Below are 27,485 nucleotides of genomic sequence, written 5' to 3' on the forward strand. Positions count from 1 at the left end.
TGGTGTCTGCTGCAGATCTGAAAGATTTCTGTGTGTGGAAAATCAACATTTTTTCACAAAAGTTTTCTGTGTTGATTGCCAAGTAAGGGTAAAAGAAGTGCATTTATCCTTGTTAACTCAGAGACAGTGAAAGCCACTTTGAGGTAGAAAGGTTATGGATTAAGAAGATAGTACAATAATTTAAATAAAAGAGCATACATTTACATATATGTTGATAAAACACTTCTACACATAAAATAAAAATAAATCTTTAAAAAATATAACAACTGGGCATAGTAGTGCCTGTCTTTAATCCCAGCATTTGGGAGACAGAGGCAGGCAACTCTGTGAGTTGGAGGCCAGCCTATTCTGCATAGTGTGTTTCTCACTATGGGGGAGGGGTGCACTTAATGACCTTAAATACCAGAAAAGAAAAGAAAAAAATGACAATGAACTTGACAGTGTTTTTAAAAGTGTCAACACTGACCATGGATAATTGCAGTGGACCATATAGCACCCTTGGATTAGACAGTAGGTCTCAGACCTATCCCAGAGCATCAAGTGATCCATGGGCTTACAAAGAAGTATCATCTGCACCTGACTTCTTGGGAGAGTAAATTTAGGGAAAAATAGTATCACTAGGGAGGCAAGGCAGTAGGATCATCACGAGCTTGAGGCTAACCAGAGATATATAGTGAGGTAAATTCCCTGAAACGAAAAACAGAAAACTCCACACACATCCATATACAGGCTTCAGTGTTCTGAAGCCAAGCATTCTGAAAATTAAATTACTTTTTTGTTTGCTGGAAATTGATCCAATGCCTTGTGTGTGATAAGCATGGGAAGAACCTAAGTTTTAATTTAACCATCATATATTATATTAGGTTTTTTTTTCTTTTTTCTTTTTGGTTTTTCGAGACAGGGTTTCTCTGTGGTTTTGGAGCCTGTCCTGGAACTAGCTCTTGTAGACCAGGCTGGTCTCGAACTCACAGAGATCCGCCTGCCTCTGCCTCCCAAGTGCTGGGATTAAAGGCGTGCGCCACCACCGCCCGGCTTATATTAGGTTTTTGTAATTAAAAAAGGCAAAGTATATCCTGAAAGACTATCAATACATTTTATATTTTAGCTCAAAAGTAATTAAGAGTTATTCCTCCTACACAATTCTTGGAAATTGCCCTACTCTGGGCATTGCACTGTTTAAAAACAAATAATCTTCCCAAAATATTTTTTAAATTAAATTTTCTATTAGACCACTGTAGTATTACATATGAACAAGAAGAATAACAAAACAAATTATTTTTAGATTTTCAAGTCACTATTATTTGTGAGGACAAAGACCAGGCAATTGCTTAGCTTTAAAAGATACTTTACATGTAACTATACAGTCTGTATATTAATATATTAACATTTCTAAGACTCCATAATGAATTTTTATGGAGTGATGTTATAAACAATAACAAAAAGGCAATGAAAAATTACGTTGTTTACTTTCTTTGGAAAGTAAATCTTGCATATTAATAAAACCACTGATAGCATTCCCCATGGACATTGTTTATCAATCTAGTTTAAAGACATGTAACCAATAGATAGGTCAAATGTTATTATTAGATATCCTATAAATACGAGATTTGAGATTCAAATAAAGGAATTATAGGCATATAAAACAGACAATTGAGTAATATTTAAAAGTTTAGAATTTGCTTTCCTAGTTTTAACTGTTACAGTCCCCTGCCTGGTAGGTAAATGAATAAAAACGTGATTGACAAAGAAAATGCAAAACCCCAAGCAAATCTCTGTAACTTCAAAATGTCTATACTAATGGATATAAGATCATTTAAATGTATAGGGCTTGGGACTGGCCAAGTGTTACTTCCTTGGTCTAGTCCTATGATGTTTTTATTTGAGTTATTTAAAATGACTTTTAAAAATATAAACAAAAAGATTGAGCTTTTACAAGAATATACTTCTATTTAATAGCCCAAACCAGATTATTAATTTAAGAGGAAACATGAAACAAAGGCCTTATATTTATTAGGGATGATTTTAGAGCTCTTTAATTTTTATTACTAAACTTTTTATTTTTTTGTGGCTTTCACATCATGCATACCAATCCCATTTGTTTCCTTCATATCCGCCCTCTGTCCTTGCAACCTTCCCCAAAAATAAAATAAAATAAAATTTAGGAGAGAGAAAAAGAAAAATCTCATCATGGACGCTGCAGTTTGACAGTGAATCACGCAGCAAACCCTTTTATCCATAGATCTTTATGTGCAGCAGCCCAGGCCTTGGGTGACAATGAAACCACCAACATCATCCTGCTCCTGACCACATCCACACACTGTCCTTGCAACCTTCCCCAAAAATAAAATAAAATAAAATAAAATTTAGGAGAGAGAAAAAGAAAAATCTCATCATGGACGCTGCAGTTTGACAGTGAATCACGCAGCAAACCCTTTTATCCATAGATCTTTATGTGCAGCAGCCCAGGCCTTGGGTGACAATGAAACCACCAACATCATCCTGCTCCTGACCACATCCACACACTCAGATATGCTCAGAGCTTTTTTAAAGTGAGAAGAAAGAAGATGAAATTATCTAAATTCTATCAGAAACTTCAAAGCACCAATCTAATCTATGTCATATGTTTTATTCCAAATCTTACATTATATGTAAATTTTCTACATTTAATTTTGATACTTTGAATCCCTATTTTCACCTACGTACATACCCTGAATACCCCATCTCTTCTAAATCCTTATTCCTTTTAAATTTATGTATTTGTATTTTTTCCTGTTTTAATCCACCTTTTTAAAAATTTTTATAAAGGCAGAACACAGATAAAAGATAATACAATACCCTGTGAATTTTAGCCCTTCAGCTACTTCTAGCTCATTCACTAATCTATCGTGAAAAAAATTCAGGAGAACAAAAGAGAGAAATCAAATGGTGATGGTCTCAATCACAGTGATTAACATTAATAAATAATTCTCTAAAGAAATCAGACCCTTATATTGCTTTTTACCACTAGTCAAGTAAGACAAATGTAAGCTTTTATCATAAAAATTTCAGTGACTTTAAAGTGAATATCACACTGAAATATTTCTAATTTAATTTTGGCCACTTTCGAACTTAGGAATAAGGATTACCTAGGGCAGGGAAAACTTCATAATGACCTTGCTTCACTAAGTAACTTAAACTTCAGGTTCCATAGAAAACTTTCTTGTAGTCATAACAGCTGCTAAAAAAAAAACAACTTCACACAGATCCTTTGCTGCAATGATGTTTTAGCAAAGAAATGAAATTTGTAGGGCACATTACTGCAAGAATGCTTTATAAGGATGGTGCTCAGGGCAGAAGACAAACCAGCGGCACAAAGGCATGAGGAAGATGCCGATTCAGTTAGAATACTTACCCTTTCTTCCTGTACTCAAGATATCTGAGTATGATGAGACAAATTACAACAAGTCCAACAACTAAAGAAAAGGAAAATAAATAGCATGTAACACTGAGAATGATTGCCAAGATTCAAAATCTAAGCAGAAGAAATAAATCAGTTATTTTTCAGTGATAACCAGTTATGCATTTAGATTTCATCTGTACACTTTATTCTTTAAATCCAACTCCCTGGAATCATAGTTCACAGAAAGTCAGAGGAGAGTCCTATCTGAATTTTAAATATTATCAAAAGCATACTTAGGATGAACATTCACAATCATTGCTTACAGGCTACTTTTAAGTAAACATAGAATATGAAATAATATAAATTAGCAAAGGGTAATACATAAAAGACCATGTTTCCTAAGTTTATTTATCTCAAGTTTAAAAACTCTTAAAAATACACTGCTTTACAGTAACAATTGAATTTAAGCAGTGAAAAATGTGGGCTACTTACTTGAAGTAACAACAATCAGAGCAATAATCCATGCATCTAAGGAAAAAAGAAGCCAAGCATTTAGAAGTCTCTAAATTAGTTCAGATAATCTAAACTTAAGAGAATAATAAATGTTCATTTATCTACTTTGAACACAATCATTAATACCCAAGTCATTTTGATCACAGAACACTTGTAAACCCATTTCCAGGTTTGGGGTCCAACTTGGTGAACTTCAAATTTTAGTGTGTGGTTTATTTTTTCTTGCCCTATCACGTTGTTTAGTAAAGGTTATTACAGAATGATTAGAATTTACCAAGTAGAGGAAAATCATTACACAATATACTATCTTTTATTTGATTTTGTCCAGTATGCTTCCTACAATTTGTTATAATCTTTAAAAGAAATCCATTTCCCTGAAAAGGAGATCTGTAGAATGTCATAAGCTTCAATAAATTAATTAAATAAATACTATTTTCAATTACTCTATCTTATCAGGCCCTTCCTATTTTCATTACACCCTCACAGCCACCCCCATAACTAATCTTAAATACCAAAGACCTTCCCTTCTGGAAGTATAGCCTAAGAGGTGGAGATAGAGTTCAGTGGCAGACCACCCATGAGTTATGCAGAGGAATTTAAACAAGCATAGCGACTAACTGGGTGTTCTGGTTTTCTTTCTATTGATGAGAGAAAATCCTTCAGCCGAAAGCACATAGGGGAGAAAATAACTCATCCAGTTTATACTTCACGGAGGGAAGGTCAGGACAGGAACTCAAGGCAGAACTTGATGGCAGGCCTGCCAGGTATACATGCAGCATTACCTTTAAGCAGGGAAATCACTCACCACTCAGAGAGTATGGCAGAAACCATGAAGGAAGGCTATTGCTAGACTGATAGCAAGGTTCATGCTTAGCTAGTTTTCTTAATACAGTGCAGAACTACCTGCTCAGGGAATGGTGCTTTCCAGTGGGCTGAACTCTCCTACATAAGTCAACAATCAAGACAATCCCCCTTCCCCCAGGCCAATCTGATCTGGGCAATCCCTAAATTGACACTACCTTCTCAGGTGACTCCAGGAAGTATCAAATTAACAGTTAATGCTAACTAGGTTACCAGAGAACATTAAATTCTACAAAAATCTTACATTTTGGGAGTATTTATGTCTAATGTATTTTCTTCTAAAGTTCCATACTTAAGACAGTTCACAAACTGATGGTTTGACTGAATATTTTCATTTTACATTGGAAAGACACTGATGCATATTCAGCAGAAACCAATGTTGAACGTTAAATTTTGACCTTTGCCTGGGTTAGCAATGACATGGAACTTTATCTTAGAACTTGGGCAGTAGTGGAAAGCCACAGTTCCTACAGAACCAGAATCACATGAGTGAAACCCAAACTTTGGCCATGTGAATATCTCTGATAATCTTTAGGTAAATACGCTAAGTACACTTTCAAGTTACCGCGGGTTTATCAGACCCAATCTCCCATGCATAAAGAGACACATATGTATAAAAAATAAGCCAAACATGATTTAAGAAAAAAAATCATTACTAATCTAGTCTAATAAATAAAACATAGCAGATTTTTTGTCTTGCTCATCATGCCTACATATCACTGAATTTTAGCTGTTGTAACTATACCTGATTTAGTTTAATGTATATTGTATAAATTGAGGCCTACATAAATTATGCTAAACAAATCTTTCACACAAAAAAAATATTAATCCAACTTATAGTACTTTAAGGTTTATGTAGATCAGGAAGAGAATCACATGGAAGGCAAGTTGTGATTTATATACTTTAACCTCAACCAACTAATTTTCCTATATTGAGGCCCTTTTATGACATTGCACTTACCGCCATGTCACTCTACACAGTGGTACTTACATCTGTCATGGTGTCAGCCCCAAGTAAGCTATCCTAAATGTCAACTATTACTACTGACAAGATATGCTTCTTTTTAACTGGCAGTAACTTAAATGTATGATATTTCCATGTAAACTGTTAATGTTTCATACTTCACGGGTATAAATAACTGAAATAATAACCTAATTCTTGGCCAAATATTCCTTCACGGGGATTAGGATATCCTAGGGGGAAAAAGAAAGAAAAATGGGTTAAGTAAAATAAAACAGAAATAAAAGAATAAAAATCAAAATCCTGTAAATTCTCAAGTTTATTCTTCACCAATGTATAAAAACTTCTAAGCTTTCATTTTTCTTATAAGTCCCATTAATATTTTTTTTGAGTATTGTTATAAAGTTCTACAGTTTTATGTTTTTATTATTAGCTTTTTCCTGTCTATTAATATTCCCTATAGTAATAATATATAGTAGCATACAAATTTCCTTATTCTCAAAATTAGTCTGTAAATTTTATGAGAGTCTAGTTAAAATTAAAGATATTGAATTGGCTCAATAAATAATTCAGTTATCAACCTGAAATGGAAAGAAACTTTCTCAACAAAATAGATCCCATATAAAAATAACCCACAGTTAGTATTATCAATAATAAAATATTAGAAAATTTCCCTCTAAAATCAGGAACAAGATTGGGTACCCAGGTTTGCCACTTGTATTCAATATGATATTGGAATCTAACCAAAGCAATTAGGTAAGAAAAGCAGAAAATGAATAAACGTTAGAAAAATATATGTTTGAAAATGGAGTGACCTTTGTTTTCTTGTGCTGTTGAGGGTTGAACCCAGGCCTAAACACGCTCAGCTGTCACCCTACACCACTTTGCTACAGCCTCAGCCACAGATGACATGTGCTTTTTCTGTAGACAGTCTAATGAGTTCAGCAGAGTTGCAGGATACAAAATCCACACACAAAGAACAATGAATACTTTATAAAGGAAATTATGACAACTCTAGTTGCAATAGCATAGAAAAGGTAAAACACAAAGAATAACCCCAAGGCCATAAAAGACTTACACAGAGAAGCCTACGAAACTTTGCTGTAAATGATTTAAGAGAGAAATACATGGAAACACATGATTGTGGGTATGCATACAAAGCATCCCCCAAAAGCTCATGTGTTGAAGGTGTGATACTCAACTGATGGACCCAGCCATTGAAAAATGGTGGAATTTTAAGGACTCTGATTAAATTAATAGAGTCTATTCATAGACATGTAACTTGATGGCAGTATTAGTAAGTGGTATCAACTAGGAAGTAGACCCTGATGGACGATATGGGCATGCCTCTGAAGGTTATACATGGTCTGTTTCTCTCTGGTCTCTAGCTGTTAGAAGACGGGGAGACTCCTCCCACACTCCCACCTCCATGCTGTTCTCCTCTCCCTAGGTCATCAGCAGTGGTGTCAGCAGAATAAAGAACAAAACGTCTGAAGAAGTTAATGAAAATATATCTTTTTCCACAAACACATGCATATACTAACTTAGTACTATGGCTTGAATGCTTGCTTTCTCCAAAATTTATGTAGAAATTCTTGCTGACATAAGGGTATTGAGATGATGAGGGAACAAGTGTGTCATGGCATTATCTAGAGACTGGGCTCATTGCAGGAGAGAGTCTGCCCATGTGGCATATACTTTTTCTCCTATCTTTCTGGCTTGTTATGATGCAGAAAGAAGGAATTTGCCTAACAGTAGCACTTTGACATTACATACCTCCCTGAATCCAGTTCTGTCCTTTATAAATCATCTCATCTGTGGTATTTTGTTACAGCAACACAAAACAGATGGCTCTTGTTACAAAAGCAAAACAAAACGAAATGAAACAAAGACCAGAACAACTGAGAATGGAGATGCAAGAAATGTGGTGAAGACTATAAAATCATGTAGCTGTTGTGGAAAGCAATAATTTCCAGAGAGAGAGAGAGAGAGAGAGAGAGAGAGAGAGAGAGAGAGAGAGAGAGAGAGAGAGAGAGAGAGAGGAANGGAAGAAGAAGAAGAAGAAGAAGAAGAAGAAGAAGAAGAAGAAGAAGAAGAAGAAGAAGAAGAAGAAGAAGAAGAAGAGAAGAAAAGAAATTGAATCACCTTATGACCTAGAAGTTCTATTCCTCGTTGTACACCAGAAAAATTAAAAGTGGAAACTTTGAATAGGTGTCTAACTTCATACTCAAAAACAGCTGTACAAAATAGCTAGAAGGTGTACATAAAGCAACCTTAATTTACCAAAATGAACAAATAAGCAAAACTGAGGCACTACAAGGAATGGAGTATTATTCAGACATAAGTGTCCTAGAAAGAGATGAAAGTTACATGGATCAAGAGTTATATGAAGTTAGCAAGGCACAAAAGGATAGATTCTGTATGATCTAGGTACAGGAAATACTTAGAATGGACAAAGTTATATAGGGAAGCAAGGAAAACAGTGTGCAGCAGGTGCTGGGAGAGGGAGGAACAGGAAGTCGTCATTTAACAGTGGAAGTTTCAGTTAGAGATGAGGAAAGAGAATTGGCTGCACAAGAATGTCTGTGTGTGTAATGCCAAAGGATTGTCTGGTTGAATTGCAAGATTAACATGAATGGTCTAGAAATTTTAAAAAAGTCAAATATTCAAAAAAAACAGTACTGTAGTTTTAAAAAGACAACTCTGGTGCAGGAATGGGAAGGGTCCAAATGAGAAAGAAGGCTGGAATACCTGTGATTTTATGTACAGTGAAAAGTTGGGCAAGCTGTCTTCTTCCCAGATGACAAAGCTCTGCTTATAGTTCCACTTATCCACTAGCCTTTTTTAGTCCCTAAGTGGGGATGAGGGAAGGAGGAGCCTGTTACCCTCCCCACAAATATCACCATGTGTTTCAATTTGATATAAAGAATTCAGATATATGAATAAAATAATGTAATTCTCACCAGGAGAAGACTAAAAGCCTGCTTTTATTTAAAGATTTATTTTTATTTTTTAATTCATGTGTGTGTGTGTGTGTGTGTGTGTGTGTGTGCCATGTACATGCAGGTACTTGAGGAGGCCAGAAGAGTGTCAGATCCTCTGAAGTTGGACTTACAGTAGGTTGTGAGCCACTCCACATGGATGCTGAGAATCAAATGGGGTACTGAACAAGAGCAGGACTTGCTTTTAGCTACTGAATTATCTCTCCATCCCCATTCTTACCTAAAGCTTTTTATATGACATACAACTCATAGCAATTGATGGAATAATTAAAATATCTCATCACCCATTTATGTAAAACTTCTGACACACATGACCACTAGGAGATTGGTAAAGTAGGATATATAGTATGCAACTTACTACAAGTCATAACATTATACAGTAATTGCTCAGACATCTTTTCATGAGCAACCAAGGGATGTCGTAAAGGCTAAACCAAAAGGCAAGGCTTTTGGCATTATTGCTTCATGAATACAGTGGCTGTCCTTTACTGTAAATTTTTTTTTGCTGTAGTTAACTCTTTTTCTGTTACATATTTGGGAATTCTCACAGTACAGAACTGTTTAGTGAAACCAGTTTCCCACTGGCCAGGCCTTGTTCCTCTCTCCTAGGTAAGCACAGAGATCTGCCTTCCTGCAATTATCTTTATCAGCAGGCATTTGGTCAGAGTTTAGGGTCCAGGCATCCCATCTAAGATATACATGGATCTCCAAGGATGTAGAGTTACTACCTGCTCAAGCTGCTGCTCTGGTTTTACCCCACGATCAGAACGGTTGATAACAGCATAGCCCAGAACTGATAATTTAGAGGCCTGGGTCTCTTCTTTGCTTATAGCATTAAGTTTAACTCCAGACCTAGGCCCGTAGAAATTGTGGTGTCTGGTATACGTGCTATTGGATCAAGCAGCCATCAGCTTACCCTGGGTTGCCTAGTTACCTCACAGCCTCTATGCATACCAGGAGAAAAGAAGTGGTGCACTGATTTAAAATACATTCTGTGCCCTATTCATGATTTTACTGAAAACAAACCTTTTAATCTTTTATCTATCATCTAATAATGTAGCATACTAACCTCCTCCCTAAGAATCCCTGATGATGTAATTCCTTTCTTACTAACTTTCTCCATTAAGTAGTTCACGGGATGTGTACTAGCCACTCCCATTGATCTGTGTGTGTATGTGAAAACCCTTATCTAATTTTCTATGGGGAAAAAGAATGCTGCCCCCCCCCAACTTGTTAGGGCTGGAAAATTGCTGGTTTGAAGGATATATATGACTGGGAACCCTGGTAATGGGTAGAACTAGGGACAAGGAAGAACAATGTAGAACAAGGAGAACAAGTAAGTAATGGGTGGAACAATGAGAGATGATGGGTTGAAGAGAGAAGAATGAAGAAACATGGTCAGACGATTCCTGTTGTGAGTAAACTTCTTTACCCTCAGATCTTTAGCCCCCCATTTACCTATTCATGGTGTCTTTAATTGAGTCCTGAAAGGGAGTCTTAAAGGCAAAAACTTTTAAGGCCTCCAAAAGAAACTATTATGGGAATAAATCTAACTAAATCCCAATCTAAGACATTAAGTGAAAGAACAAATCAACGAAAAATATGTGAAGTTTGATATGATTTTTGCTTAAAAAAAGAAAATGTTGGTGGGGAAGATAGCTCAGAGGTCAAGCACTTGCCACATTAGACTAATGATCTGCGTTTGGATCCTCAGACACCTACATAGACAAGTCTACCTGCATATCTAGCCTTGGAAGGTGGAGTTGGGATTCCTAGAGATTAGAGAGACTGGCTATATCTGTGAGTTCTGGATTTGATGAAGACATCCTGCCACAGGGAATAAGGAATAGGGATTGAGAATGATTCCCAACATTAACCTCAGATTTCCACAAACACATGCATATACCACAAATGTGTGTATCCACATATATGCAAACACACACACAAAATAATGAGGAAAAAGGAAAAATAAGAGCATGTTGATGTACAAAAATAAAAAACAACCCTAAAATATTAGTAGCAATTAACTTTCACATTATTTATATACTTTTAATCTATAAAAATAAATCTATATCCAGATGTATATAAATTAAAATATTTTAGGAAAAAAAAGGGAAGAGGATATGAATAAATGACCATTGGGTCCAGTGGCAAGAACCTAAAGGCAAAGATTATTTGAGATGAGAATTGAATGCCTGAGCATCAATAGTGACATCCCCACCTCAAAGGATGCTTTAAAAATGTAATTTTAAAAAGTTCAACCTTATTAAAAACTGAAAAAATGACAAAACAAGACACCATTTCTCATCTATATCTCATGGAACTCTTAACTCCATCAGTAGGATAAAGAACTATCAAACCTGGGTAATTGTAAACTGGAGGCTTGGTGGGATAAGTAGGCTTAGGACCTAAAAAAAAAAAAGTCTATCAATTCATTAAGCTTATTAATATACAATTATAAATTTAATTATAACATTAATTTTTTAAAAAGATTACCTATGAAAGTAAAGGGTACACATACTTTCTGTACTTTATAGTTCTACTAGAGACCTAGCCTATAGATATGTTTGATCTACATATATAATTTCACAGACCTGTGTACAAAAATCTTCACTACAGCTTTGCATTCTACAAATACAAATCCTAGAAGGTAACTAAAAATAAATCATAAAGAGAATGTGTTCAAGGTAAACATATGCACCCTAACAAGTCAGATACCATACAATGGGCACCGTAATCTCTCCACTTTTCACATACCATCAGACCTACCATAACACTAGGTATAGGCTACTGCTGCTGCCGCTTTCCAATTCAAGTTCTTCCCTATGGGCAATAAAAAATGACAGACAATTCTACCAAGATTTTTTTAACAGAAGGATCCCTTAGTTTTACTTCTTTATGAGCCTTTTCTTATATATCTTGTCTTTCAAATAGCAAATTGAATTAGTGTTTCATAAATATTTTATCAAGTACTTACTATCAATTCTTTCAAAAATTCCTTTCAACAGAAACTCAGCTAAGATATAAAAGAAAGCTACTGGAGATGTCAGGTTCTTGTATAAAATATCAAAATGTACTCCAGAAATTGGGCGTGGTGGTACATGCCTCTAATCCCAGCACTTGGGAGGCAGGCAATTTCTGTGAGTTCTAGGCCAACCTCATCTACACAGATTGTTCTAGTATATAGTGAAAATCTTGTCTCAAAAGAAAAAATAAGAAGAAAAAAAGAAAAAAGAGATTCTAATCACTGGGTGAGCAAGTGAGCATGTACAATTCTCATATCTCTCAAACCTTTAAAATATTAAGAAGACAAAAAATATTTTTAAACAAGTTAGAACCAGTAATTGAGGTTTACTTGAGTTCAATATCCTTGTTAAAGCAACATGAAATCCAAAGTTCATAGAAATGAAGTTAGTTTGGTTAGGCAGAGTCAAGATAGGACTGTGCACAGTCAGTCCTGTCTGATGCTCTTTCCAAGACCCTGGTGGCTTCCAGAGCATCAGCTGGAACCACAGCAAGGAGCTCTGCAGTGGGAATGATGGTTCCTCCATCATAGAAACTTCTCCATGCTTAACAGCAGCTGATTGGGAGTCTCTAGAAAACCCATGTCATTTCAGCTGGAGAGGCTTCCTAGCCCTCGGCTGTTAAGAAATCTAGTTTCTCTTGTCAGTGTTGCCTGGTAAAGACAAAAATAATGAACAAATGTTTTAAATAGGTAAGGGGAGTGGGGAGGAAATGGAAAACGCAGGTTTCATTCTTGAGGCAGCACAAATTTCTATTATATGCACTACTTAAAAAAAAAAAAAAACTGAAAATCTGAGCATAGTGCATGCTTGTAATTCCAGCACTGAAGAAACTAAAGCAGGAGTACTGTGATTGAGGCCAATTTGGGTATATACAAGATCCTAAACAAGATGGCTAATGAGACTTTCACCCCCAAACTGACCACAGTTCAGGAAATGAACTGTGTCTAACATGATAAGGAGCAAAAGAGTAAGCAAATCATTTCGGTTAAAAAAAAAAAAGAGTTAAGTAGCAAAACTGAATACAGAAAACAGCAACAAACAGAAGCCAAGGGCCTTCCTTTTTATTAAGATTGATGCAAGTAGAGAAGCTATGTAGCTAACTTTAAGAGCATCCCATATACCAGGTATTGTGGTAAGTCCTTTAAGGGCATCCCACTTACATCCTGGACACAATAAGAAAAGTACTAGATCATTTGACACATGGAAATACACATTTAAAATGGACATAACTTTTCTAAATTCACATTCCTATTCATGTGTGGGACTATAGCAAATAAAATAAGTTACTACATCTGACAAATGAAATGGCTGCAAATATATTCATTCTTTCTGTACTATTAAATGTACTAAAAATGATGAGTAAATAGATATGCAGGAATTTAAAGGGTATCTGAAAAATCAACCAGGAACTTAGTATTTTTTTAAAAGTATAAAAAGGAAATTATTAAATATGAGAATAAAAACTGGAGATTTTAAACTGGTAGTTGACACCAGAAAATAAAAGAACAATGTCAATTGGGTCAAACAAGAGTTATTGCTGGCACTTCCACGAGGAATTTAAAAGATTGTTAGAAAAATTATGCAGAACTTTAATAAACCTGAATAACTCAAAAGTTAGAGGTTTTATATTAGGGTGGATTACACTGGAAAACAAAATAATGTAATTTAGACCAACTTTTCACTATCATGAGTCATACCTTTGATTCTTGACTTAATTATATAGCAATAACCAGGCTTCAATTTACTCTGAAAAATGTTGCAATCCACTTTTTATATTGAAATGCACTTAAGAGAATATTGCTATGCTCTAATAAACTAAAATCCCCCCCCCAAAATAACAAAAATCACAACAGCAGAATTTTATGTCATATATATGGCACAGGAATGATTATAAGCCTGAGCTATGTACCAAAATTATTGCTTTTCAGGTTTCATAATATTTAACAATAATGAAATAAATTTCAAAACAAGCAAGCAAACAAAAGGGAAATTAAAGAAGGGAAATGAGACATTGTTTATACCTTTAATACACATTGGGATTGGAGGCTCCCAAGTGCTGTTAGCATTGCAGACCACCGTGTCCCTGCCCTTCATGTAGAAACCCTCCTCACATTCAAATGTCACTGTTGCTTCATAGGAAAATTTCTTTTCAAATCCTGCTATCTGTCTTCCGTTTTGTAGTAGTGGAAATGGACATTTTACCACTGAAAAGAGAATTGATCACAATTTAATAAAAATCTGGTTTATTTTTCATATAAATTTTCTGAAACTTTTAAGATTACAACTCAGAGTTAAAGAAACATATTTTGTGTTGCAAATATGAGCACATAGATCCCTCAGAAATTCACAATAATACTCACCTTCCCCCATTCTTTAAGTAAAATTAGTCACAATCCATTAGACTGATTCATAGTCTACTAGAAGAATTGGGGGAGAGGGACAAAAATTGCTAGTTTAGGCACTATGGATGTTATCCTATACTGTGAGGTGTAAACTGAACAGCAGCTGAGACCAGATCACGTTCAGCTTGTTAAACTCAAGTGCTCTGCCCATTCCTGGGGGCCTGAGCTCCTGTCTGGTACCATTTTTTTTTTTTCAGTCCAGTGCTTCCTTTTGCAATTTTAAGACTTTTTTATTTTTTATGTGCATTGAGCTTTTGTCTGCAGGAAGATGCCAGATCCCCTAGAATCAAAGTTAGAGACAGCTGGGAATCGCCATGTGGGTGCTGGGAATTGTACCTGTGTCCTTTGCAAGAGGGCCAGTGCTTTTAACCGCTGAGTCATCACTCCAGCCCCACTTTGGCAATTCTCATAGGCTGGCTGGGAAAGTTCTCAGCTTTGGTTTATATAGAAGTGGTCCAGTTATTTTTAATGCTTCTGTCTCAAAGAATTTTTCTTGATTAAAAACCTATAGGTTTATTTATTATGTACAGTGTTCTATAAGCATGTATGCCTGCGGGGCAGAAGAGGGCACCAGATCTCATTAAGGATGGTTGTGAGCCACCATGTGGTTGCTGGGAATTGAACTCAGGACCTCTGGAAGAGCAGCCAGTGCTCTTAACCTATAGGTTAAGCCGGGCGGTGGTGGCGCACGCCTTTAATCCCAGCACTTGGGAGGCAGAGGCAGGCGGATCTCTGTGAGTTCGAGACCAGCCTGGTCTACAAGAGCTAGTTCCAGGACAGGCTCCAAAACCACAGAGAAACCCTGTCTCGAAAAACCAAAAAAGAAAAAAAAAAGAAAGAAAGAACTTCAAGTTAGATGAGTAGGGAGGGGGAGATGATATGGAAAGACAAGTGATAGGAAGAATATGATTAAAACATATTTATTTTAAAATTGTTTTAAATAATAAAAATNCTTTCTTTCTTTCTTTCTTTCTTTCTTTCTTTCTTTCCTTCTTTCTATTTATTTATTTATTGAGACAGGGTTTCTCTGTAGCTTTGGAGCCTCTCCTGGAACTAGCTCCTGTAGAACAGGCTAGCCTTGAACTCACCGAAATCTGCCTGCCCCTGCCTCCCGAGTGCTGGGATTAAAGATGTGCATCACTACCACCTGCTCCTTCTTATTCTTAATGTTGGTCCCTCTACCTCTCCCCCCCCCCACACATATACTTCTGGCTATAGTTTTATCTAATTTATCCATCTTCTCCCAAAACACAGCTGTCGGTTTCTATTATTTTTCTTGTTCTCTCCTCTTTTTTCTGCTTCATTGATGTCTGCTGTACTTTCTTGCAACTTGATAATTTAATTTGCTCTTTAGATTATTACAGTGGAAGGCTAGGACTAGGTCCTTTGGTCCCTAATTTACAATTTTTATTTTTCTAACACAAATATTTTGTGATAGGAAGTGTACTTCAGGTGAACCCTGGCAAGTCCTGACATTCTGAGAAGCTGTTTTTATTTTTATACATTTCACAGACTTTCCAATTTTCCTGCTAACTTCTTTACCTATAGATTATTTAGAAGTATCTTGCATAATTTTCAGATTTTGTGGATTTCTACTTTCATTTTTTTTTAAATATTTATTTATTATGTACACAATATTCTTTCTGCGTGTATGCCTGAAGGCCAGAAGAGGGCACCAGACCTCATTACAGATGGTTGTGAGCCACCATGTGGTTGCTGGGAATTGAACTCAGGACCTTTGGAAGAGCAGGCAATGCTCTTCACCACTGAGCCATCTCTCCAGCCCCTCTACTTTCATTTCTTAAGAGTAGGTAATACACTTTAAATTACTATTTTTTATATTTGTTAAAAATTGTATTAGTCACCAGTCCTGGTGACATACACTTTTAATTCTAGCACTCAAGAGGCAGAACCTGGAGGATCTCTGTAAGTTCTAGGCTAGCCAGGTTTACATAGTGAGACCTTATGTCAAAATAACAAACAGCAAAAACAGGCAAAACAACAACAACAAAAACATCTAAGCACCTAGATTGTTTTCTACCTTGCAGCCGTCCCACTTGGAAAGATAAGGATTTGCTGGGAGTCAGTGGTAGCTCTCTTTCAAGAGCAAAACCTTCCAGTGGCTCCATGTTTTTGGTAACGCTTCCATGCCGTAAACAATTTAGGATAAAAAAAAATACAAAAAGCAAACTTTTTTTGTCTAGATTTTTACTATTCTTTCAGTGAGAGGGCTGCTAATCATAATCTGCTCTGCCATTACCTGTAGCTAGACTGTCCTGTCTTCTTGTAACACAGAATAACTTCCTTATTTTCCAGCCAGTGTATGTTGAGTGTTTTGGTTCTTTAAAACAAAAATACCCCACCTCATGGCTCACATTCTAGGAAATGAGGATGGAACTCCATAAATAGAATTATTTTTGGATTTAACTTAACAGCTATGAAATTAAATTAGAAAACAGTTTTAGAAGAGTATAAAAGCCATATGCTCACTGTGTTTACTTTTAGGTAAAACTACTTGCAAATGAAGGAAAGATGATTACCTTTACACTCGGGAGCCTGGCTGCTCCAGGTGTTATGGCCAGTACAGATCAGCATGCTCATTCCAATAAGGGAAAACTTATCTGGCCCTGAGATAGGATCACAACTGTAAATCACTGCTTCACGGTATCTGAATACATCAATATCACTAAAGGTGTGTGTCCCATTTTTTATTTTTGGAGGTGGCACACAAGAGATTTCTTTATAAAAAAAGAAAAAAGGGAAATAAAGTTATAATTAAGGCAGTGTACCTATTCAAGACAGTATTAGGAAACTCTATAAATTATTAACAAATTTATCAGTACAAGGTTTTTATGAGTTATTTATGAACCCAATTTTCATCTAGAAGAGGGTTTCTATGAGAAAATCCATCACTTCCAATTTAAACCACTAACACAGAAATGACCTTTCAGGACAACACTCATTTTCCTAAGGGAAGGAATGACCTTATTTGTGAGGTCATGCCAAGTTTTGTTCTAGTCAATAGAAAAGATGCTGATCATCTGGTGAAAACCTTTGTGATGAAAAAAAATCACGTTGAATACTGATTGAGAAATGTGTTTGAAGGTGCAGGTACATTCATTCAGTAGAATGGTGGCTTAAAATCATACTAACATACTATAATGTATCACTATCATCCTTACAGTAAAAATGTTTTTGCAGAAGTAACAAACTTTGATAATTGAACAGACTAATTCCCAATGTCTTCCTCCAAGTCAAATATTGAAGAGATTTGCAAAACAAAATGCAGTGTCCCTATTCTTACTATTAAAATTTCAATAAAAATATGTGAGATATATTAATAGTAAAGTTTATTGTCCTTAAAATAATTATTCAAAAATATTTTCATTCTAATTCCAACATGATTAATATCAATAGATATAACCAGGGAGAAAAGGTTTTTGGGTACTTATTAATCTAAAATCACAATAGGGTCCTGAGGCCAAAATGGTTGAGAAGTGATAGTGTAAATTTTAAAAAGAGAATGTACTTACTTTCACAACGTGGGGGAGGACCATCCCAGTGTGCATCATCATCACCTTTAAGCACACAGTGTAGAACTGACATACCAATTAAGTAATAACTAAATGAGCAAAGAAAAAGTTACTGTTTTCTTTGGCAGCTGATAAAATACACATAATAATGAAAGACAGTTTCAGATAGTTTTTTTTCCTATGCTATAGTAGTTTGAAGGATAGGTTTCTTAAACAAGGTATAATGACAGTACTAAACAAATCTAACCAAACTTTAATTAGATAAAGAGTTTCTGTCTGTGAGCACGCAGTCCAAGAGCTGTGATATCTAGGCACATCTGATGTGACCTGGCATCTTTGCTATCTCCTACTACTCTGCTTCTTTGTCTTTGCCCATCTGTTCTGCTCTGGGAGAATGGACAGAGGAGGGAAGTTTCCTTAGGAAAGGACTGCCTGGGTTCTAGTTCTATTTCCATGACTGACAGGCTACTCAAGCTTGGACAAACCATTTTAAGTTTCTCTTGTTCCTCAATTAAAAACATACAAATAGCTAGGCGTGCTGGCACACAACTTTAATCTCAGAACCCAGGAGGTAGAGGAACGTATATTTCTGTGAATTAAAGGCCAGTTTTGTCTACACAGCAAGCTCCAGGCCAACCAGGTTTATATAGTGAGTCAGTCTCTCTTTCCTGTCTCTCTCCTCTCTCCTCCTCTCTCCTCTCTCCTCTCTTCTCTCTTCTCTCTCTCTCTCTCTCTCTCTCTCTCTCTCTCTCTCTCTCTCTCTCTCTCTCTCTCTCATATACACACACACACACCAAAAAAAAATAATAGTAAATCAGATATCTTATAAGATTGTTCAAGATAATTAGATAAACAAGAGTCTGGCACACAACAAGTAGAAAGACTATGTTATTTCTTACTAATATAATGATTTATAATGTCTTTCTAGGAACAGCTCATGATTAATCCTGTCAAGTCTCCCAGTTATGCTAATTCACAGATTATTATTCTGGACTTATTCCATCACCACAAAAATTCTTATCTGGTATTTTTTTATAATTTTGCTCTGATAGCTTCTGTATCTACTGGGTTTCTCAACAAGATTAGTCTTTGAAAAATATTTATGGCCTAAACTTTTGGTTCCCTCAAAGAACCTAGGAAATTTCCTCAACCTAAATTTCCTTTACCTAAATGTACTTTTACTTGATAAAGTTAAAAATTTATTGCCAAGCATGGTGGTGCATTCCTTTAATTCCAGCAGGCAGATCTCTGTGAGTTTGAGGCCAGTCCGGTCTACAACGCATGTTCCAGAAGAGTCAGGGCTGTTACATAGAGAACCTTGTCTCAAAAAACAAAAACAAACAAAACAAAAAATATCAATGAAACTCTCTGATGACAGTCACAGCCAATTTTGCCCAAGAGTCACAATTACTTCTAAGAGAGCTCTAGAGAACAAAGACTTACTCAGTGACCAATGCCTCCTTTGGAGACAATTCAGGTTATGTAGAAATCTGAAAAATAAGGTTTTCCAACCAAAACATCCTATCACGTGGTAAAGATGAGTTAAGTTACATTTAACTTGTTAATGCCTTCAAGAATTCTCCTTTGGTTAGCAGTTCTGCCTTAATTTTATGAGCGCCCCACTTTGTCCTTGAGCTGGCGGTAGGTACACTTGACTGTGAGTAGTAAGCTCACCCTTTGGATATGTAGCCCAGACTGGCCTGGAACTCACTGTGTAGTCAGAGTGCCCTCAAACTCAGGGAGATCCACCTGCCTCAACCTCCTGAGTGCTGGAATTACAAATTGAACCACCATCCTTGGCAGATTACTCCATTCTTAATGTTTATCATAGACTTATTATTAGATACATGAATGATACAGATTAGTTTTCCTTCAACTTCTTTATTGATTAAGCACCTCTCCTATCTCCATAAAGTACGCAAATGTTGTTTGGCTAGGAGCAACCCTCATATAGTAAGCAAATTTACTTGAATGATTAAAAAAGAGAAGTAGAACAATGGAATCAGGAACATTTACCTTATTTCCCATAAGGAGCAACTTACCCCTCCACACAAGAAAATTGAGCTCGATTACCCCATGAAGGTCTGCCATCCATGTAGTGTACATTGCCAAATGAAGGGCTCTTTAATGATGAACATTCTACTTCTAGAAGAAAATAACAGTAAAAATTTAATTCAACTCCAAAGCCAGTTGCACTTTGAATCAAGGTAAAAAAGTCATACATGGTTCTTTCGACTTTGTAGATTATTTTCTTTAATGGTTACATTATAAGGGCATGGTGATTTGAATAAGATGTTCTTCATAAGGGCATTTGAAAATTGGGTGTCTAATCGGTGCTGTTTGAGGAAGATTAGGAAGTCTAGTCTTGCCGGAGAAAGGATATCACTAGGGTGGAGGTGTGCTTTGAGGTTTCAAAAGATTTTTGCCATTTCCAGTACACTCTCTGAACCTACTTGCCATTCTGAGATGTGAATCTCATCTGTTCCTGCCATGATACCTTTGATCTACCATCATGGACTCTAACCCTCTGAGAGCACAAGCCCAATTAAACCCTTTCTTTTATAAGTTGTCCTGGTCATGGTGTTTCACCACATCAGAAAAGTAACTAATGCAAAGGACAAGCACAAGATTAACAATTATGAAATCAACTAATTTTCCAAAAAAAAGATTCCCTATAAATTTCCCAAAGCCTGAAAAAAAAACACCCTCACATTTAAATCAAAACTTTGTTTCATAGGAAAAGCATCACTGCAATAGGGGTATAAGCACCCCAATCCTAAAATGTCTGAAGATCAAGAAAACAGAAAAGTTGAGTTTACTTACTAAGACAACCGTGATCTGAAATAGGGACCCATGTGTGATTTGGTTCACAGGTAGCAAACATGGGGAATGGAATCATATATAGGTATCCTTTTTTACACTTATATTCTATTATCTCTCCAACTTCATAATAGAGTTTAGGCACACCCTTGAGTTCCATAGCTTCAAATGGTGGTGGTAGTTCACAAGCATCTAAAAATAAGGAAGCAAGAACATGAAGATGAAGTGTGAAAACCACTGTTATAAACTAAGAAAGGCTATTTTGTGGCAGGAAGCACAGAAAAAAGAATTTGTTTTAAAAGCAAGATTCTAAACTCTTAGTGCCTGCCTTTCTTTACTCAAGCAGTGGCAGTAATACAAGAATATCCCTGACTGGTTTAAAATAACATCAGCTTTTGAGTTATTTAAGAATGAATTTACTTTTATTCAAAAGCAAAACAAGGAGACATGATAAATGGTTTTGGTTTTTTAAAAATGAAAGATATGAGACTATCCTGTTCTTAAGGACTATGTTTCATTCACTATTACTCCTCTAGTACCCAGTACTAAAGTTGAATGAGTGCTGTGATTGATGCTTTATCATCTATAAATCAAAATTCAAATTCTTTACTATTCAAAGAATTTGTTTTGATGATATCTCAAAGTCATGTTTTCTTTTCTTTTTTTCAGACAGTCTTAACAAATTTTTATTATTTTAGCTATAAATATTTCTCTGTGTTAATACTTCTTTCATGTCAAAATATTTACACTTTTCAGGTTTGTTATGGGCTTATTCTGCATTACTGCTAAAATTAGAAAGCAAATTCCAAATACTGTGGGTTGTATTTTCCTGGAAGTACAGTAATAACAGATATCAGAACTTATAACAACAGTGATGAGGATTTTAAAAAACTACAAATAGCAAAGACTCAGCACATTGTGCTAAGCATATGGTGTTCTTTAACATATCTTCATACTAATTATTTAAAACAGTTTCTCCTTCTGTAAAATGAGAAAACTGAAGTATCACAAGGTGGAAAAACCTGTTCAGGAAAGCATTCCAAGTATGTGTCAAGCTAGGCGTCAAGCTAGGCAGCCTGTGCCCAGGTCACACTGGGTGCCACTGCCAATGCTATGACCCTCTCCAAGGCAGATGTCACCCTATCCTGCTTTAGTCCGCAAAAAAATGGCCTGTTATATTGCTTGGGGACATTACAGTAGCTGTAGTTTAGACACAAGTTGTACTAAGTAAGGAATAAAAGGTGTTCCACACATCAGGTAAACCATCAGAGCCTGTACTGTTCCGAACTAGCCCCTCACTTCTCATAATTACTTAGTACTCTACTTTTTTCTTATCTCTTGTGTCGAACTAAGTAGCTGCTGATCAGCTGTGTCCCATCTTGGATATCTTTGCTTTCATTGCTCCACATCCCACTCAGTTCCTAGCTATGCACACTGGTAGCTCTCCCCTCTTTCTAGACACCTGGAGGGAACATCTAATGCCTCAACTCTGGAAACAGTACTTTGGTCCCTTCCTTTGGACTGCCCCCTATCAGAGTATCTCATATAGGTCACATGATGGCTGTGTTCAATAGGTGAAATCAATACGGCTACATTATTCAGCATTGGCTCGTCACACTAGCATTAGAGTACAATAAAGCACTTACAAGGATTATATTGTCATGATTATAATAATGAAAATAGTTATTTGCAAGATTTATTCACTGGAGAAAGAAGAGATATCTAAGAAAGGAGAGCCATCTATTTTTTGTTTTTTGCTCTGTGTGCTAAAAAATGAATTTGAAATGATATTTATGCCCTGTCAAAGCTGAAGCATGCATGGGCAGCCTGTATGTGTGGGTTCTGTTGAGCTTGTCTATATTGGGCTTCAAGTTCTAAGTTGATGAGGACAACTGACCAGGTCTCTTCCTCAAGAGGGCACCAGAGGTCATTATAGATGGTTGGGAGCCACCATGTGGTTGCTGGGAATTGAACTCAGGACCATTGGGAGAGCAGACAGTGCTCTTAATGACTGAGCCATCTCTCCAGTCTGCTAGTATTGTATAACTCAGCAGCTGACCACATAAAGATAATTCTGTTACACTGTAGCACACAGAGTAAGGATGGAGACACTAGAGTGTAAGCATTTACTAGTCTTAGGAAGACCTAAAATAGGTATATTGGAACAGACACAACAGGAGGCTGTAGCTTGGATTAAAGAAGCAGCCATTCTTCTGAAGGAAGGAGACCAACCTCAAAATCTAACAGATTCTCTTTTGCAATCCTGATGATAGGCTTTCGATGCTGGATACTTGTAAACCCCTTTCCTCACAAGTTGAATTGTTCCAAAAATGAGACCCTATTCTTTCCTTCTTGACTAGCACAATAAACTTTCTTTTATGTTTTCCAGGTTTTTTTTAATCTACCTTTTAGTTTTCAGATTTTATCTTGCTTTCCTTCCTTTTCACTTTCCCCTCCATTTATGTTATATTCAATTTATTTTATTTATCTGCTATGGGACAATGATCTTGTATTAATAAAACACTGATTGGTCAGTAGCCAGGCAGGAAGTACAGGCAGGGCAACAAGAACAGGAGAATTCTGGAAAGAGGAAATGGTGAGTCTGCAGACATAACCCAGCCGCAGAGGAAACAAAAAGAGAATGTCTCGCTGATGAAAGGTACCAAGCCACGTGACTAACACAGACAAGAATTATGGGCTAATTTAAGATGTAAGAAAGAGTTAATAAGAAGCCTGAGCTAATAAGCCAATCAGTTTATGATTAATGTAAACCTCTATGTGTTTCTTTGGCACTGAATGGCTGTAGGACCAGGCAGGACAGAAACCTCTGTCAACATTTATCTGTTTTCATCTATTACAAATAGCTTAAGAGTATGCTTCAACATTTAGCTTGAAGTCTGTTTCAAACAGTATTCTTAAAAACAAAACAATATAAATCCAAAACAGCCATTTGGAGTATCAGGTGTGAAAAAAGATAAGAGCTCTGCTTTCGAATGGGAGAGGTAGAAAACAGAAAAGACAGTTTTAGAAATGTGATCTCAAGTTCAGTGTGTGTGTGTGTGTGGGGCTTTATCTGGGTTGTGTCTACTGAGGGTAGTCATATGAGGTCTCCCTGAGAGCTAACACCCTGGCAAAGTTTGAAGAGAAGATGGTCAAATATGTAATGTCAGGGAAAGGTTCCATGTATGGGGAAACAGTAACAAGCCAATGGTTTAAAATGTCAGAGTTTGGATTGTTGTATGTCCTGCCAAGAGTCAATTTTTAATCCAGTCAGAGAAGCATGCTCCTTACTCCAGAGTGTGGTCTATTAACGTTAAGGTTTGGTTAATATTTGCCACTCCTAATAAATATTAGCAAATATCTATAGATCATCTACTATTTATCTGTCACTAGGGATCTATCAGCATAATAAAGTGTCTGCTTATATTCATACACATATATGTGTGAACAACCAGTGGAAGAGGATCACAAAAACAAGGCTGGTTTATGACTGCCTCCCAGCATAGCCATCCTTAGGCCAACAGAGCCTGGAATATTGAAGGGAAATATTGCTGAGTGGATGCCTCTAATGAGGGATACAGAAATACATATAGACTACATGTACAGGATGATGTATGTGTACCAAGCTTTTTCTTTTGGACCACCAACCAGCTCCCAAATCAGGACATGGAAACTTACTAGTTTTGAATGTTCAGCCAAGCTTAGGTTCCGTGTCTGGCTTTTTTTTTTTTTTTTTTTTTAACTTAACCTGTTTCTCCTCATCTACCTATTGCCTCAGGGCTTTTTACTTTCTTTCTGTATATCTTACTTTCACTGCTTGTGCCTTCTGGCTGGCGGCTGCCTGGCTTTTTCCCTGGGTGTATCCCTCCTTTGCTCCTCTTACTATCCTGGTTCTCCTATTTATTCTCTCTCCCTGCCCAACCCGCCTATCCTTTCTCTGCCTAGCTATTGGCCATTCAGCTCTTTATTTGACCAATCAGGTGTCTTAGCAGGCAAAGTGAACCAAAAGCAACACAGCTTTTCATAACTAAACACACATCCTTACATTGTTAAACAAATGCAGCATAAACAAATGTAACACATCTTTACACAGTTAAAGTAATATTCCTCAACATAAACAAATGTAACATGTCTTTACATATTTAAAATAATATTTTGCAAGAGTATATATCAGGGAAACATTCACAGAGGGTTGAAAAGCAGAAGGAAACATTGTTCTTTTTGTAAATTTTATACAGTAAGCATATTTATTCCATGTAATGAAACACCACCAAAAAGTGATGGGAGAAACCTTAAGTTTCGGTTCATGAGCTGAGGGGAAAACCAGAGTGTTACTTATACTTCTTGTCTTTGGACTGATGTTTCAATTTTTTTCCTATGACTTTGTCTTCAAAGGAAGACGAACAATGACTCAAAACCATTTGGTAATATCATCAGGCACTGTCTATATTGGCTAGGATAACTCGAAGTCTGGAGGAGGGGTGTGAGGAATATGATTAAATATGTTCTATGTGAAAAAAAATCTAATAAAAAATGTTAAGCCCAAAACAGCCACTTGTAACCCAAGCCCACCCCGCCTCAGGCAACAAGGAAATGACTTAAGATAAAACAAGCCAGGTGTGACTTTCCCTCCCCTCTAAACCTTGAGAGTTGCTCACCCTCTGCACAAGCTGTACGACCTGCCTTTCCCACGGTTGAAGACTAGGCCTACCCTAAACCCCGAAAAGAGTCTGCCACAGCCAGGCTCTGAATGAACATCTATTCCTCTCTCCACTCAGGCTGCCTACCCTTTAAGTGCTTCCCACTAAACTAGTCTGCACTTTGGGGATGGGGACTGCATGGTCTCCACACCACATATTTGCATAACTCTAGGAATACTCTACCAGGTCCTCCACGCCAACCTTGCTCAACCCAACCTTGGATGAGCTCCTCGCTGTGAGCTCCTTCTACAGACAAGGTACCAGCACTCCCGAGACACAGACTCCTGGATCCTACCAGATAAAGTAGACAGCAGGAACAAAAGGGCCTCTGCGCAGAGGCCCAGGAAGCACCACCAGAAAGTGGAGGTCTTCCTCCTGCGGCGGGGAGGCTTTGCGTCCGGCGCGAGAGGTTCCGCCGTCATGTTACCAGAATGAAGGGAAAACTGAGCGCCAGGCCACCAGGGAGTTGCTTTTGAGCTGAGCGAACAGACGCAACAATCCTGAAACTAAAGTGAGCCAGGCGACACAAGTGGGCGTGGCCAGGCCACTCCCGGAGGGCCAGTGACTCAAGGTGATGCTGACTAGGCCAATCGGTTGGCAGTGAGGCAGCGCCTCAATTCAAGGGATTGGAATAACGGGGTTGCGCTCTCGCCCAGGAATATCCGGCTTGTCAACTGCTAACCTTTATCTGCTGTGCTCATTCTCTGACACCTTTAACTCAACCCGTAGGAAGTTGCACTGCTCCCAAGTCCTCTTCCGCTTTGCTGCACTCCTCAGCTTGGGTGGTACTCTTCCACAGGCTGTGGAGCTCCTCCCCAGTCAGGGTCGTGCTCCTCTATGGGTTGTCCCCCAACAGATGTTGCTCATAGTTCCTCCCCCATCTGCTTTACAGTTGCTCTAGAATCTGCTTACCAGCAGGAGCTGACCCTGGCTCAAATAAACAAGGGCAACACTACTCAGAAAGGGTGGAAAGACTAGTTGGCCCAGTGATCACTGCTCGGAACTCGAGCTTGAAGAATAAAGCATAGGGCCCGCAGAGACCTGGAGCACAGCTGTGGGTCATCATACAGCCAGCACCCCTGGTGCTCATCTTATCCAGGATGCCTCAGACTGGTATCCCTGTTCGTTGTTGCATTTGGCATTAGTCACATCGGATTAGGGAAAATACCTATATTTTCTTCATTTGAATTATACAATACAATCCTCAAATCTCAAATGTTTGCCCAATGAGTTCCCAGCCCTTAAGGTCACCACCCACCCCGTTGCTGTAAATTATTGTACAGAACACTTTCCTGGGAGCAGCGAGCATTGCAAGCCCACTCTTGAAGTGAAGCTATTCTCTATCTCAGCCCTGCTTTGAAATGTTTTCAGGGACAGTGTTGACAGTGAACGTTCCAGGATCCTGACAGCTGCCTGAAGTCTACAGTCAAACCTTCGGATGAAGGAGAGGATTCAAAATAAAAGTGGTTTCTCCAATTAATGGGAAATATCTCGTTTAGCTGTCAAAGAGAAGGACACAGGCTTGTGGATCAGAATAGGACTCAATTTCTTAAACAATGGAGTAGAATGTCATTTATTAAGTGACATAGAAATCAGTTGTTAGGTGCTTTGTGTGTGTGCATCAGGAATTATCAGTTTACATTATGTTTTTCAGAGAGTGGGGTATGGCGAGCTGACCTTCCTGCACAGCGGTGCAGGATCTAACTTCCTCCCTTAAAAGTTCGGAAAACAAATAAAACAAATACAGAAACAAGAACTGTTCTTAGAAGGATACTTATTTTGTCCGTTTTTGGCTTTGTATCTTTTTCTGTGCCTCAGGTGTGTGTAGTACAGTGTGTTGTGTATGTACTAGTATGGGTGCATTCACCTGTCCATGTAAGTATGTGTATGTGCATGTGGTTGTGGAGACCAGTGGTCAACATCTTGTACCTTCCTCAGTCACTCTGTTTTAGCTAGGGTTTTATTGCTGTGAAGAGACTTTATCACTATGACAACTCTTATAAAGAAAAACATTCAATTGGGGCTGGTTTACAATTCAGAGGTTTAATCCATTATTGTCATGGTGCAACATTGTGACACTCAAGCAGACACGGTGCTGGAGAAGGAGCCGAGAGTTCTAATATCTGGATCCCCAGGCAACAGGAAGAGACTGTGAACCATTAGGCCTGGCTTGAGCTTCTGAGACCTCAAAGCCCAGCCTCCAATGACTCACTTCCTTCAACAAAGCTATAACTACTCCATCAATGTCATTCCTCCTAACAGTACCACTCCCTATTGATCTATAGGCG

General features: G+C 37.3%; 1 protein-coding gene across 3 annotated transcripts in view; it reads right to left on the minus strand.

The window, feature by feature from the left end:
• The window catches only part of Cd46 (CD46 molecule), a 37,834-nt gene extending 11,808 nt beyond the window's left edge, over nucleotides 1-26,026 (minus strand). For 2 of the 3 annotated variants that reach the window (XR_007592860.1, XM_050148131.1), the window contains exons 1-10: nucleotides 25,493-26,019; nucleotides 20,501-20,689; nucleotides 19,720-19,822; nucleotides 17,678-17,766; nucleotides 16,685-16,882; nucleotides 13,764-13,946; nucleotides 11,077-11,124; nucleotides 5,906-5,947; nucleotides 3,872-3,907; nucleotides 3,392-3,452 (exon numbers count right to left, since the gene is read on the minus strand). Coding sequence is in view for 2 of the 3 variants with exons in the window: in XM_050148131.1 (XP_050004088.1) it covers nucleotides 3,392-3,452; nucleotides 3,872-3,907; nucleotides 5,906-5,947; nucleotides 11,077-11,124; nucleotides 13,764-13,946; nucleotides 16,685-16,882; nucleotides 17,678-17,766; nucleotides 19,720-19,822; nucleotides 20,501-20,689; nucleotides 25,493-25,619 (1,076 nt within the window). In the remaining variant the exon portion in view is untranslated. Of the gene's footprint in view, nucleotides 1-3,391; nucleotides 3,453-3,871; nucleotides 3,908-5,905; nucleotides 5,948-11,076; nucleotides 11,125-13,763; nucleotides 13,947-16,684; nucleotides 16,883-17,677; nucleotides 17,767-19,719; nucleotides 19,823-20,500; nucleotides 20,690-25,492 lie in introns of all 3 variants that reach the window. The other variant, XM_050148132.1, reaches the window with a different exon arrangement.
• Between the last annotated feature and the right edge of the window lie 1,459 nt (nucleotides 26,027-27,485).

This window comes from Alexandromys fortis, unplaced genomic scaffold (genome assembly GCF_014885135.2).
Source record: "Alexandromys fortis isolate MF-2015 unplaced genomic scaffold, M_Fortis_MF-2015_v1.1 scaffold_62, whole genome shotgun sequence".
Lineage (NCBI taxonomy): Eukaryota > Metazoa > Chordata > Mammalia > Rodentia > Cricetidae > Alexandromys > Alexandromys fortis.